We start from the raw sequence: 15,253 nt of genomic DNA on the forward strand, positions 1-15,253 counted from the left end.
TCCCTATACAGTATATTTCTTATATCTAAACCATCCTACACCACCCAATACCATCCTACACTAATACTAATAATAATAAGGTTTATCAATTCTGCTTTCGAGCAAAGAGTAAGCTTCACTTGCTCACTTCTTTTTGTTTCTCTTTTCGTATAGCTTACACCAATAGCTTTAGTCCGTCCTCTGGCTTAGTAGTTTTTGCAATTGACTAAGCGCCAGAGGAGTTCCCAAAAGTTTAGTTTCAAACATAAGCTTTTTAACATTTTTTTTCCAATTGAAGCTAGGCCAAGCCTAGCTTAAAATGGGGCAACTACTCTTCATATAATTGAAATCCAATTTTAACTTGAGTAGTCATAAAAAAAAGTGGAACAAGATTTCAAGCCTATTTGTACACCATTTAGGCCAGACGATATGAATTATTTTATTAAAGCTTATCTAAAATGATCCACATTCCGTGACCCATTTCAATTTGCTCGTTGAATCTAAAGATCCATAAGTCCGTATAAAAAGTATTATTTTTACACGACTATATACAGATGTACATATACATATGTATTTCAAAGTACTAATATTATTTTTAATAATTAATGTCTAACAAACATATATGTACGTATACATATAAATATATATATTTTTTTACATATATGTATGAATGTACATACATACATAGGAATGTTTCTGAATATCATTATATACCAGCTGAGTACTTTAATCAATATGAGCGAAAAAGATCCGGTTGAACACAAACATGTACGTGTACATAAACATACATACATATGTGTAGACACAAGCGCATAACAAACAACAATAAATACGTACATACATATATGTATGTATGTATATGCGACTCGGCTTTGCTGGCGGCAGCACGAAAAGAAGCTTTTGACTCTCTACTTTTACAATGACAATGGAAGTAAAGTTTCAAACTGCTGAGATCAATGTTGTGAAAGCGGTTGTGCGCATTGCGGTGTTTCTTTCTTGTCTACGTTGTCTGCGGAAAAAAGAAAACAGCGACCAATACTTTGAGAAATTAGAATAAATAAATACTAAAATATAAACCCATACATTGTCACAAATAATTAGTCAAAACAATTTAATTTTGTTGCTTATACAAAAATATGAATGTATGTACATATTTTGGCAGTCGTGCGCATATTTCTATACAATAGCGAAAACAAATGGAGTGGCCCTTACAAATAACATCTAACAGAGAAATGTTAATTTTTCTTTGAAAAGAAAGTTTAATATTAATACAATACTAAGGAAAATTCGTACGTAGTTAATAAAGTTTGTGAAAAAGTTGCAATACAAGTGTTTAGGTTTCATTCAAATTTAACCTGATGTGCAGACATGAACCGACGCTTTTTCGTTTAACTCTTGCTTTTACAATTTTTTTTATCTTACATACATACTTACGCTCATACGTACATACAAATATACATACATGCTCGCTCATTTATGTATATACATACACACAAATAAATCTACGATCATACGCTCTTTCCATTGACACAAATCAGGTAACCCAACAGATAATTAAAACCAAAAGCAAACGCATTAAACAAAATTATTTGTTTACGTTGACCTCGAAATTATTAAAAATGCATCAAGTTAATAGCAAGTAAGAAAGCTCTAGTGGAGAAATCCCCTGAACCCTTCGAGGAACTGATATTTCAATAATTCTTCGCATCTTTCTGCTTACAAAAGAAACACAGACACAAAAACGAGCACCCACAAACACGCATGTGCTGCAGTTTGTGCTTGCTACGGGAACTTAATTTGTCGATGGGCTGTCTTCATGAACCTTTCAGATTGTGATTATAACAAGTATCTAGTATTTTAAATAAGCCTTTTACAAATTTAGTGGTGAGGTGGTAGATATAGTGGTAGGGGGAAAATTACAACGAAAATAGAAATTCTTTAAAAGACATGTGAATTAATATTTAAAATTTGACGACTCAAGCTCTAAAGATAAAGCAGATATAATTTTATTATATCATCCCATGATTTTCTCTAACCTCGGCTTTAACCTCGGCTTTATACAATGCACCAAATTATATGTGTACACTTCTTCGTTATCATCCTTAAGATATTCAAGAGACCAAAAAATATAATATAATATCATCATCAAATCAAAACTTTCATGAAAATTCGGCTCTAAAATATTAGAGAAAGCTGAAAATATGTGCTTATTTTCGTGAAAATTCGTTATTAAAATGGAAAACTAACTTATAAACAAGTATGAAAGCTTTAGTTGGGAAAAGATATAGATACCCTAACTAGAAATGAAAAGTCATAATTCGATTGTAATTACGGTCATTGTAATAGAGTTGGTCAGTTAGAAAACAATTAGGCTAACTGCCTCGTGGTTCAATTGCAAATCTAATTTCAATAAGATCAAATATATGAAATATAACAATGTAAATGTAAATGCAAGAATTCTGAAGTGCATCTTAAACGAAGTGAGTTATATAATTAAACAATTAAAACATTGATCAATAATGATTTGAATGGACCTTATATATATCGGAGGAGCTAACGATTATTTGAAAACAATTTGGTCGGTTCCTAAAGCTCGATCATACAGACACAGCAAAGTCCTGATTAATTAATAATGAGCATATTTTCGTCAGTAATAGTATTTTATCAAACGTATTAAATCGTGAATCCCTACTTCTAACGCGTTTAATGTTTTACGTACATGTATGCAACGTTTCTAACGAAAAGCGATCATTTTTAAGTCAGTGCTCGAAATTTATTTGGCAAAGAAATTTTTTACCATTTATCGATTGAGAGAATCATCTAAAAAATATTAGAGTAATATCGAAATGCTCATAGTATAGACTTAATTTGGTAAGTGTAAGTTAAAGAAGAATTAAAAGCTTTGATGTGATTCACGTGCTACTGTAAATGATAATATCATAAACTAAGAATTCAAAAAGTTAACGGAAATAACATTAAAATAATAAAAGATAAATGATAATAGGCAATAGGCACGAACTGATTTGATTCGTCTGACTTGTAGTGTTTTTTAATACCCTGAACAAGTATGTAACAGGCAGAAGGAGGCTTGGCAGACCCCGCCAAGTATATACATTCTTGATCATGGCGACGAGCTGAGTCGATTTAGTCTTGTCCGTCTGTCTGTCCATCCGTCCGTATGTCCGTTTGTATGAACGCGTCGATCTCAGAAGATGTAAATCCAAAAGTTGATAACTACTCCCGATATTTCGTTATCGATTAAAACCCTAATTGAAAACAAGTTAATAATATCTCTTACACCTTTAGAGGCAGAGTCTGCAAATGTTAAATGTAGACTCCCCACCGCTATATCCAGTTAAGTTTCCATAGTAAGCCAATGCAGCCAATGGGTGTTTATGCTTGCATCCCTATGTTTCTCTGTATGTGAGGTTCTTGTGTAAGCAGAAAGACGTGAAGAATTATTGTGAAATATCAATTCTTAGTAGGGTTCAGGGAATTTCGTACTCGAGCAGTCTCGACTAGAGCTTTCATACTTGTTTAAATATGTTTGTATGTAGTACAAAAAATGTTTGATACCGAAATGAATTGCTCTCTTCTAATCTTTTAGTTTCTGTGATCGACTTCTGTAGATATGACTAGCATATTGGATTAGTTTGACTCAGCCAATTTCCATTTTTGTATTTTGAAGCGAATATAATTCAATAATATTTGCAATTTTTGGTTGGTTTTGAATGTTTTCATTCCTTGAAGAGGTATTTTCTGCCCTTAATCCATGTACGTGTCAATTCTACTCCTACTTTCTTGGCTTAGCCGCCTCTTCTTAGCTTCTCCTCTGCACTTACTTTAATTTTCGGTCCCTCACTCTCATATTCTTTTAATAGAATTAATTTAATAGTTTTACATTTATAAAAAAATTAACGTTCTGTTTGCCTCTTATGTAACTGCAGATCTGCATATCAGTACACCATCAAAGTCAATATTGAGTTCATATAATGTAAACTTTGTAAGTATAACAAATTTTATTTATGTTCTTTCAGATATATAATTGAACTAAATAGTAATCATTAACAGATTCATTAAAAATGGGAAACTCTGGTAGTGCTCATCATATTAACAGCGAAAGATCGAGCATCGATCGAAACGCTCACTTCCAAACACGATTTCAACACCGATGCCAGGACTCACGTCGTCAGTTTGAATGGAGTAGATCTGTGTTGAGGTCTATCCCTAGTAGCCCACAGCGAAGCTTAACCACAGAATGGAGAAGATCATACCCATCTGCACTTTTAAGGAAAGAATCAAACTCTCCAATAGAAAGCGCACTGAAAGTACTGCCGGAGGTGGATAAGCGGCTACATCTCCGAGCTACAACGAATGGTGCAATTTTGAATTCCGGAGGTACGATAAGCGGCCGAAAACAAAATGAAACCCAACTGCAAAATGTGTCCAATTTACTTAATCAACAATCCAAAACATTCATGCTTGAAACTGTCCACGACAGGAGCTCAGGCTCAAGTGAAAAAACTGGTACAAAGCCCGAATTTACGCGATCGCAAACATTGCTTCATATAAAAGTGAAAGAGAAGGACTCTGCGTCAAATATAAATGAATCAAATCTATCTCGAATGCAGAGACACACGTATTCGGAGCCGGAACTCATAAATAGCCTTAATCAACAACCCGCAGTCCCAACAAACATACAAGAACCGCCATTGAGAGCGAATAATCGGATCAAGTATTCGAAAAAGAGAAGAGCTCCCGAGGCACCCCAAGCAGTCACAGCAGCTGCACCACTCATAAAAAACAATACGGAGATTTTGCGAAACACGCCTAGTTCGAAGTCCATACATTACGCCAAAAATGCAGATCGTAAAGTTAGCAAACAAACCCCGAGCTCAGTGCCGAAGCAAACTGAGTTCCTAATAAACAGAGACCATGGGATTCGTAAAAGTGTTAATGAAACTAACGGCCAACGCAATTCTCATGAATGTCCCAAATTCACATTTCGGCGTGAAAAGAGCTCGGATGCCATTTTGCTAAGAAGTCAAAGATCGATTCAGCCTGAAATTAAGGCAACTCCTCAGATTAGCAAAGTTAGTGATTATCAAAGGGATAAAAATCAGATTTTAAATAGTAAATTTGAACAGAGGACTTCACCTCAAAAAGAAAATTTGGATAATGGAATGGTTTCAGTTCAAGCAAATAAATGCCAACGAACATTTTATTTTGGCATGGAAACCGATGTTGTTAGTATTCACTCCATTGATGTTGGTAAGTTTTTTGGTTTATTTCAATTAAAACGAATTTTGATACCTTGAAAGAAAAATATTTTTAGCTGAAGAAAAACTGCCAAGTGACGAAGTTTCCAACTATGACACTGATTATAGGGAAAACTCGTGTTTGGAAGAGAGTTTAAATGACAATGGGCTTCTTGTGCGTATTCGGCCTACCTTGCCACGCCGGCAGGTGGATACACCTTCGTTTAGTCCAACTTTAGCCTGGCGATCCTTGATCGAACAGCAAGAGCCCATAGATAAGTCAAAAAAAATAAATACTCTTAATAGTTGGAAGACGACAACCAGTGAGATGCCTATAAAGTATACTCGAACTTCACAAATGAAACAGCTTGCCAAGCCGAACCAGATTCTTAACAATTGGACACCCGAACAAGATCTTGCCGATGAGAAGGATGATAAAATCAAAGGCCTTATTACGGGTGACGACTCAAGTTCGGATGAATATCGTTCTAAGTGTGAAGGCGATAGCTTGCTATTCTATGGTGGCAAAGCGAAAAACGTAGGAAGTTCCATCCACACTTTTAGCCTATCGCTTCCAAGAGATACTCGTACACAGCATTCCCGAAGCATTGGCAATCTAGGAGAAGTATGTATTAATATCATTTATTTATCTGTTTACCTCCTCTTCCATTACATTATATATATTATTATGAATTGAATTATACTTAGCAAGATACATTTGTTTGATTTGATTTGTTAATCTTTAATCTTCTATTATAAAATATTATATAAAAAGAGTTGTGTAAAAGTGCTCCTACACTTATAACTCGAGATCTGCTGGACCAATTTTCATGGTTTTTGATTTGTTGGATTTGTCTCCGCTACGAGTAGGATAGTAGATCTTAAAAATACTAAAAAAAATTTTACGAATACTTGAAAAACGCGGTTTTTTCCCTAAAGATTCAAATTTCCATTGATACTCAGTAGGCTTGATAACAGTGACAGTTTTCGGTCCTGCTCTCATATTATACAATAGTATAGAAGTAAATAATCAAATGTAGTCAGTCAGTCTACGGCAAAGCCTCAGGCGAACCTGACTATTCATAAAAAAAAGCACATTTGATAAAAATAATACGCGTGCGTACAGAAGCTAAATATATCGAAAGTTCAGGTATTTGTTTGTCTCAAACATAAATTTGTGTAAATTATTTATATTTATATTTCCCGATTGTCTTATGTGGTTTTGTGCAACTGAAGGTTGGCTCGGTAGTTATCATGCTTAGAAATTTAAATTTAAACCAACCAAAACTGTGCAATGGAACGCGTTTGGTGATAAGAAAACTGATGAGCAATGTGATTCACGTGTCGATACTCAAAGGAAAATTTAAAGATGAGGAAGTTCATATTCCTAGGATTCCGATGATCCCAACAGATATGCCCTTTGAGCTTAAACGAATTGAATTCCCGATTCGTCTTGCCTTCGCCATGACGATTAACAAACCACAGGGCCAATCTTTGACTATTTGTGGCCTCAATCTTGAAAATGCGTGTTTTTCTCATGGTCAATTGTACGTGGCATGCTCACGTGTTGGCAAACCATCCGCATTATTTGTTATTGCACCTGACCAAAAAACAAAGAATGTCGTTTACCACAAGGTGCTTGAATGAAAATCCGAATAATAAATTAATCAGAGTGTATCTCAACCTGAACAACATAGCTTTCAACAATTTTTTACCTAGAAATAATAGATAGGGCAATGCAACGTTTGCCGGGCCAGCTAGTGTTTGTATAAAGCAATGGAAAACACTATTCACATCAAATAGTGCTATTTATTAAACTATCATTTATTAATTATGATTGAAAAGTCAGAAATTTTGGAATCTAAGCTTCGAATTATCAAGGGTTTTTATTTACCGTAATGTACAAATGCTCAAATTAATTAAGCTTTATAAAGAACTCATTTATACAGGTTTGCTTTGAAGCACATTGCTTCTGCTCAGACTTTTCAATAATTTTTTTAAAGACAAAAAGTGCCTGATATGCTGTTTCATCAGTTTCGTTTTGTAGACAAAAGCTTTGTAAGTTATCCAATGAGGCTCTTGCTACCTTAACTGAAATTGAGCATAGTCTTTTGCAACTTCGCTTTTCTTCTCACCTCCTTCTACTTTTCCAATTAGTTTCTTCTTTTCAGCAATCGTCAAACTTTTTTACTTTTTAGGACTCATTTAATTAAAAATTTTAATATGTATACTAACGAAGCGATTCGTGCGGAAGCGAGCATGAAAATGTGCCTATGTTTTATGCGTAACACGCAACCACGCACAGTAAAGTTAGTTTCAGGGGAATCCCAAAATTCAAATTCAAAGTTCTTAATTCGAATTGTCGAGTGTTTAACCATATGAGTACAAATTACCGCGTCTTAGCAATGATTTTTTAGTTCGAATTACTGAGTGCATAAAAATGTATGGACTTAATTTGAAATATAAAGAGATTTTATAGGGGATTCGTGATAACTTTGAATTAATAAGAGGTTCGGAATACCGCAGGTTTGAAATAACAAGAGTCGACTGTATAAAGGAACTTAACTTTTTTTATACCCTGAACCCATTGAAAATGGGAAATCAGGGTATAATGGTTTTGTGAAAAAGTATGTAACGGGTAGAAGGAGACGTGGCAGACCCCACAAAGTATATATATTCTTGATCAGCGCGACGAGCTGAGTTGATATAGACAGACTGCTCGACTAGGAGATACCCTGAACCCTCCAATCTGATATTCTAATCACTCTGCACTTATTTTAGGCACACATGCATACACACGCACGTATTAGAACGCGCTCTGCTAACTGCGCAGTAAGCAGCGACTGCGCTTGGGCTGCGGTGCATTGTGGGCAATATTATAAGAATTTATTTGTTGAATAATTTGATTCCTAGACGTACAATTTTAATGAAACTTTCAGAATATAATCATAATGTTCAAATGTATGTACATTTTAAAGCACAAGTCTCTAGTACTTGAAATACGCCTTTTACAAAGGGGGCAGAAATAGGAGTGGGGGGTAAATTTTAACAAAAATCGAAATAGTATAAAATATATATGTCTACATTTAAAATTTGGAAGCTATAGCTCTAAAGGTGTAGGAGATATAATTAAATAACTAGCTTTCGATAAGGTTTTTAATCGATAATAAAAAATCGAGAGTAGTTATCGATATTTAGAGAAAAAATTGATATGCGCGTGATATACACAGACCTAGGAAAACAAATTTCAAGTCTCTAGATCTTATATCTTCTGAGATCGACGCGTTCATACATACGGACGGACGGACGGACAGACGGACAGGGCCAAATCGACTCTGCTCGTCGCCCTGATCAAGAATATATATACTTTGTGGGGTCTGCCACGCCTTCTTCTGCCTGTTACATACTTTTAACAAAACCCATTCCCATTGAAAATGGGTTCAGGGTATAAAAATGATATATGTATAAAAAAGTATTAGTATAATAAATAATAGTTACTTGATTAAATTTTGCTTGCCTATATTCAAAGGTGTGCAATTACAAGAGCCTACAGAAGTCGAAGCCAGAAAATTATTTAAGTGGTGTTAGCGCTGGATCCTCTTCTTACCAAAGAAACTCGACTTTACATCAGCAGGAAAATATTGCAGCAACCAATTTGGAATGCTCCAATAATTGGTTGCTTCATAAAAACGTCAGTGGTACAGAGACTTACACGAAAAGTTTGGAGCATGGAAGTAAAAGGCAAAGACTTGTTCCATTGGGGCCACAATCAATTAAGTTCTTAACTGGTGGAAAGCACGTGATGTACCTGCCAGCTAGTAATGATCCAACAAATTCGTTGAAAATTTATCAAGCAGAACCGCAAGCCAATATCCAAGAGCCTAAATCAAATCGTTATTTCAAAAGCAGACAGCGACCTGTGCCGCAAAGTTTACAAGATAAAACTCCAATTTTTCCAATCCAGGTATATATTAAAATATATATAAAATATAATTTTTAAATTAAAATATTAAATTTTTTAATTCAAGGGTATGAATAAAGAGGGCTTAAAATTGGAAGAAGATAAACCATTTCATCACCGTTTCTCGTTCAATAACCCTGTTCGTTTATTAGAGAAAAAATTAAATGCAGACAAATCTGGAAAGTCTTCAAACCTGAAAGTATCACTAGATGGCCAACTGGAAGCATTAAAGAAGTGAGTGTAATAAATGTTTATTAAAGCTTTCTAATAATAGTAATTTTTTAAATATATATATATATATATATATATATATATATATATATATATATTTTTTTTTTTAAATTAGAGTTGAGGAAGACTTTCAGCGGAATCGTGCTAACGAGAAGGAGAACATACAACATCAACTGAGGCTTTATTTTGGCACGGATGATGAGCAGTATCACAGCTTACCGATTGCACCTGTGCTCGACCGATTTTCAAATATTAATCTTAACGATACAAGCTATAAATTATTTAGCCGTGATGATCCCGAAGGTTGCGTATCAATGGTACCTTTTACTGAACACGAGAGTAAGGATCAGAAAATTACAATTAGTTCAGCGAATACTTTAACTTAGATGTCGAGAGCCTGTAAATATCAGTATAGATATATTCCAATAAAGTGGTCGTTAATATATTGGAAGCAATTCTATTTTCTGTTACCTCTGCTGTTTACTTGAAGTTTAAGCATGTCTTCGGCGGATTTTGACTATGGGAAACCAAGTGAAACAGTGATAATATATACATACATATACAGTGGAATCTGGCTATAACAACTCTGCTAGAAGCGTTCAGCCGGTTATGTCGACGAAAATTCGATGCCTTGGTTGGTCCCCACACAAACTTATATGAAAGAGCATCCGCTTAGTACGTTTCCATATGTACATACAGAAAAAAAGTTTAATTTTTTAGTTTGAAGCGAAATAAAAGCAGTAAGAATATGCATATTCATTTTTTAAAAAATGAAAATAGGTAAATTAGACTTTAAACTATATTAGTAAGTAAAAACAAGTAAGAAGGCTCCAGTCGAGACTGCTCAACTAGGAGATACCCTGAACCCTCTAAGCTTATATTCTAATCATTCTGCACTTCTTTTATGCACACATACATACACACGCACGCATAAGCCTGCGCTCTGCTAACTGCGCAGTAAGCAGCGACTGCGCTTGGGCTGCGCTGTAGTGTCGGCAATATTATGAGAATTTATTTGTTGAATTTCTTTTGTAGACATACGATCTTAATGAAACTTTCAGAGCGTAATCATATGGTGAATATGTGTGTACATTCCGAAGCACAAGTCTCTAGTACATTAAATGTACCGACTTTATATACAACGCAAATTTGAAGACTCCAGGTCTAAAAGTGTTGAAATTAGGCTAAAAAAAAACAAAATCAATTTTTCGATTATTCTCGATAAAAAAGTTATGGAATGATTTATCGGAAAAATAAAGCAAACTCGTACTGCGTATGGTCAGTGGTATGGTACACACGAGTATGCATGCCAATTCAGGTCTCTAGCTCTTATAAGTTCTGAGATGGACGCACTCATACGGACGGACGGACGGACAGACGGACAGGGCCAAATCGACTCAGCTCGTCGCCCTGATCAAGAATATATATACTTTGTGGGGTCTGCCACGCCTCCTTCTGGCCGTTACATACTTTTTCACAAAACCATTATACCATGATTTCCCATTTTCAATGGGTTGGCATGAAAGAGCTGGGAAGAAAGAAATTTCAATTTTTGTGCGCTGCTGAGCTTCATGATTTGAGAGCCCACAGAGAGAGAGAGAGAGAGAGAGAGAGAGAGAGAGAGAGAGAGAGAGAGAGAGAGAGAGAGAGAGAGAGAGAGAGAGAGAGAGAGAGAGAGAGAGAGAGAGAGAGAGAGAGAGAGAGAGAGAGAGAGAGAGAGAGAGAGAGAGAGAGAGAGTGAGAGGGGGGAGAGAGAGAGAGAGAGAGTGAGAGAGGGGGAGAGAGAGAGAGAGAGAGGGGGAAAGTAAGACAAAAAACGCAAAGCGCATACATGACCATTTCGTTTGCGTGCTTAGAGCGCACTGAATTCGTCGTGCTATCTTTCATTACCCGAGCCATCCAATACCAAGCCAAGCGAATACGAAGTTGGCCGGGACTTGCTAGACACATGTTGCGGCGTGGAAAAACGTTGCTCTACATGTCTAGTCTATGTGCTGTTTGGCCAGTGGTAATAGTTTACATCCTAATGAACAGACCGAAATTATCAGAATTAAAAATCCTTTCACTTTTCCTTGCTACAGTAATGTGGATACGCCGCATTAATCTTATCGATAGCACTTTAAAGTGAAAACGTCCAAATGCTCGATGTATCGTTATAATTTGATCAACATTTAATACTGTACTGAAAGTGAAGCATCGATACCTTTGCTATTTCTTTTATTAATTTAACTATGAGTTAAGTTTTAATTAAAATGGAGTTATTAAAGAGTATTAATAACAAAGAAATTTTTATGGAGGTATAAATGCAGGCAGCATTATATATAAAATAATAAAATACATTTCATTATCTACTAGGTTCTCCATCTCTCCATTGAGTTCTTAATTGGAAACATCAACGAGCAACAGGCTCTACGCTTTTCCCATAAATATGGATTTCAAAATCCTGACGACTTCTTACTGGCTACACGAACGATCTCAAAATACTACCAACAATGTTGTACAGATGGTGGCGAAACTGACATTTCTGATAAGTTGCCACACTTAAGTCCCGAATTAGGACCGCTTGTACCATTGGTGCTCGCTGCAAGATTGGATGCAGTCGAACATGCTCTTAGGAGAAGTGAGTACCTGAAGAAGGATATCAAGAGCGTTGTGTCTTTTTCCTGGGATACACGTTTAATATTGGGAGACAGCAGTTTCAGAAGCAATATTCGACAAATGTCTACCATAAATTTACATTGCCAGTCACATTCAAAACAAGAAAATATATATTTTGAAATGGATTTAAGGAAGCTTTGCGCTATGATTGAGGTCTTGGAGAAGTCACTTAAAAGGGATAAAGCACTTAAATAATGATAAAACTGTTTATGCATTTGTAAATATAAGCCGCAAATTGATATATTTATGTTAAATATAGATAACTCCTAATTTTAAAGTCACGAAAGTCTTTGCTTTCACTATCACTTCGAATTTTATCTTATCCTTATCCTCCAAGTGGTCGACTTTTACTTTTAAGACCTATTTTATATCTAAGTACTATAACTAGAACATCTCTCATTGTCTAAGGATTATTATTATTAGTTATTTAGTATTATGCAGATATTTTTTTAACGGTACATTCGCACATTGTGCGAATTGTAAGATTCTTAATTAAATATAATAAATAAATAAAAACTCACATTAATGATAATTTACATATTATTTTATTTATATTTTTATAAGGTATGCATACACTTAATTTTGCTATATTTATAAATTCATTTAAAAATATTTAAATTATATACAAGTAATAAACATTTGGATCTGGATACACTATTCAAAATTAAATGTAATTTTAATTTTTTACAATGTAAGTGTACAAATGTTTTTATTCTTTACTTTAACACTGTACTTACTTTTTGGGTATGTACATTTTGACATCCATGCTCAGCTTAGTTAATTAATAAAGGCAAATTTTAACCATACAACCACACTTGGGCTGAACAGAAGCCGAACGTATTACGAAAAATATCGTTGGGCTGAAATACTCACAAACTCAGCTTATACCCGCGGCCAAATACTGATTTTTGTAGTAATAAGCGCAAATTCCAACGACAATCGAAACGGCGGTTGTCATCATAACCGATTTTGGCGTTAGGACGCTTAAGAACCATTTACTTACATTATAATTAGATTTAGAAGAAACAGATCGTCGATACTTAATCCGTCGTTCTTCCTCTAGTTTGCGTTGTTCTTTCCTGTTGGACAAGAGTGGTTAAGATGTTTAACTATTATTGCAATTGAAAATCAATGTAATGTACTTACTCATTTTGAATAAGTTCTTCTACTTTCTTTTCGATTACAGTCAAACTATATTTGTCATATAATTTACTAGAGTTGACTAAAATGTCCTCAAACGGCAAATCATCAGGCAACTGCAAGTTGACTTTATTTAGTAAATAAACTACAACCTTACAACAGACATCATTCGATTTCTGCCGACTGCACCGGGGGAGACGCTTAAGAAAGAATACAGAAACTAATTAACTTGATTACCTTTGATAAGAGACAATGCACTGATGCCATATCACAGTCCTCCTGAAGTATAACATTTGCTCTATGCAATAGAATTGCGGCGGTAACAAAAATCGGTGTATACATCGGCGATGCAAGGAAATAATCGTATAATCGTACAACTGCCTTGTATGAATTTAAGCTGTGTCCGAACCAGGTCAGATACCAGGGCAAGGCAAACAAGGTGCCCACTGAAGACCGTTGTAGAAAGTGGAAAAGTTCTGGCTGCTCAAAGAGGACAATCGGCCAAATGAACATGAGACGTCGCTGGGTCGCCTCCATTGTTTCCTGCATGCATTCAGAGAAGTGGGTAGTAGAGAGTTGTTCCATGATTGCAAATGCGACTTCCTCGCCAGCGACTAATAGAAAAGTTACGGCGACATCGTGATATCCCTGATAATACCGTAAATTGGGATACTTTTTGATTACTCGCAGTATGAGCACTGTCAGCTGGTCCTGCAGGGCGATACGCTGCTCGTAGGGAATTCCTGGAGGAAATCGCTTCAATGAGCGATTCACATCTAGCAAAACTTGATGGAATTCCGGGTGGCTTTGCAACTCATCAAGAGTTGGCACACGTTCCAAATTTGTGACATCAACGCCTGCCAATTGCGGCCACAGCACTCGCCTTAGGTCATCGTTTACCAATCCGAAATTGCCAAGGGCCAACTCTTGCAACGCCTTTAATGGAATGCTGCCGTCAGGGTTATCGGCAATTAATTTTTCAATTTCGATTCGCTTATTCCGCTCACCATCGCTCTCTGGACCTACAATATATATATTATATTTTTATATATATGTATATATTTATACAACTCGCTTAAAATTGGTTTATTTGACATACATTTTTCAAAGCTAAGTGGGGGAAGATCGATTTTAATTTCGTCAACATCACTCATTATTGACAAAATTTATTGCTCTATCGTATCGTAATAGAAGCAGAGTTAATTAACTTTTTCTGGCATTAATATTCAAAGATTATAAACTTTAATCAAGCTATTTGTGAACATTATTTTATCGGGTTTCGTTAAGAAATTCAGAAATGTACATTTATTGTTATCGATAGGCTAATGACGATAGTGCAGTCGAGTACTCTGTTTTCTTACTTTTTGCTTATTCATTGCATTCATCTGCATTAGATTTTTATAATCGGAGTCTTTTTTTTATTTATTTTTTTTTTATCTATATTAAATTTAAAATGTTATTTATGGAATTTCTAATCTCTGTGAGCTGGAATAATATATAATTATTATAAAATATATAATTAAAGATTTTTTTTAAAGATAAAGTATATTGTATTTGACTTATTCTTATATCCAAAAGATACTGAAAAATTATAATAAATTTTAAAATGTACTTGACATACGCTACGGAGATATGAAATAGAAAATTGAATTTTGTGTTGCAAATTGATTGGTTATTGATTTTGTTAAGTTAACTGTGTGATTTCACCTCATCGGAAATTGGTGCTTGCGCGTTGATCTGGAAATTTATCTATCTTATAATTATGTTGAGGATCTAAAAGCTCAAGATGGTGGGAGCTTTGTCGCCACAGCATTAGCAATCACTCCATTTTCGATTTCGTCTTTCTGATGTTTTGTATACCCTGAAACACTAACCATACAAAGTATACATATATTCTTGATTAGAGCGACGTGTCGATCTCAGAATATATATACAGAGGTGGTCAAAAGTATTTACACAACGAACATTTTTCTACATGCTCTGCCTAAAGAGCTTTTTTTTGTTGTTTTCGTTCGCCGTTTTTGAA

At 35.0% G+C, this 15,253-nt stretch overlaps 3 protein-coding genes across 6 annotated transcripts; 2 read left to right on the top strand and 1 right to left on the bottom strand.

The window, feature by feature from the left end:
- Positions 1-902: 902 nt before the first annotated feature.
- LOC26528510 lies at positions 903-9,880 on the top strand. Of its 4 annotated transcripts, none has more exons than XM_015166031.3 (7): positions 903-1,517; positions 3,927-3,982; positions 4,038-5,250; positions 5,315-5,862; positions 8,767-9,201; positions 9,266-9,432; positions 9,545-9,880. In XM_015166031.3, the coding sequence occupies exons 3-7, from the start codon at positions 4,062-4,064 to the stop codon at positions 9,813-9,815; spliced, it is 2,610 nt and encodes an 869-aa protein (XP_015021517.1). In that variant the 5' UTR covers positions 903-1,517; positions 3,927-3,982; positions 4,038-4,061; the 3' UTR covers positions 9,816-9,880. The 4 variants fall into 4 exon arrangements, with proteins under 4 accessions (XP_015021517.1, XP_015021518.1, XP_043865142.1 ...); XM_015166032.3 differs by having other exon boundaries at positions 4,051-5,250; XM_044009207.1 differs by having other exon boundaries at positions 903-1,268; positions 4,051-5,250.
- Positions 9,881-11,592: 1,712 nt separating this feature from the next.
- Positions 11,593-12,619, top strand: LOC26527170. Its single transcript, XM_015166033.3, has 2 exons — positions 11,593-11,726; positions 11,785-12,619. The coding sequence occupies exons 1-2, from the start codon at positions 11,682-11,684 to the stop codon at positions 12,280-12,282; spliced, it is 543 nt and encodes a 180-aa protein (XP_015021519.1). The 5' UTR covers positions 11,593-11,681; the 3' UTR covers positions 12,283-12,619.
- Positions 12,620-12,643: 24 nt separating this feature from the next.
- On the bottom strand, positions 12,644-14,553 carry LOC6578166 (TBC1 domain family member 20). Its single transcript, XM_002004047.4, has 4 exons — positions 14,327-14,553; positions 13,465-14,249; positions 13,234-13,343; positions 12,644-13,166 (listed from the first exon to the last, which is right to left on the bottom strand). Exons 1-4 carry the CDS (start codon positions 14,379-14,381, stop codon positions 12,965-12,967), a joined length of 1,152 nt encoding a protein of 383 aa, XP_002004083.1. The 5' UTR covers positions 14,382-14,553; the 3' UTR covers positions 12,644-12,964.
- Positions 14,554-15,253: the final 700 nt, after the last annotated feature.

The sequence above is a fragment of the Drosophila mojavensis genome, unplaced genomic scaffold (genome assembly GCF_018153725.1).
Source record: "Drosophila mojavensis isolate 15081-1352.22 unplaced genomic scaffold, ASM1815372v1 contig_49, whole genome shotgun sequence".
Lineage (NCBI taxonomy): Eukaryota > Metazoa > Arthropoda > Insecta > Diptera > Drosophilidae > Drosophila > Drosophila mojavensis.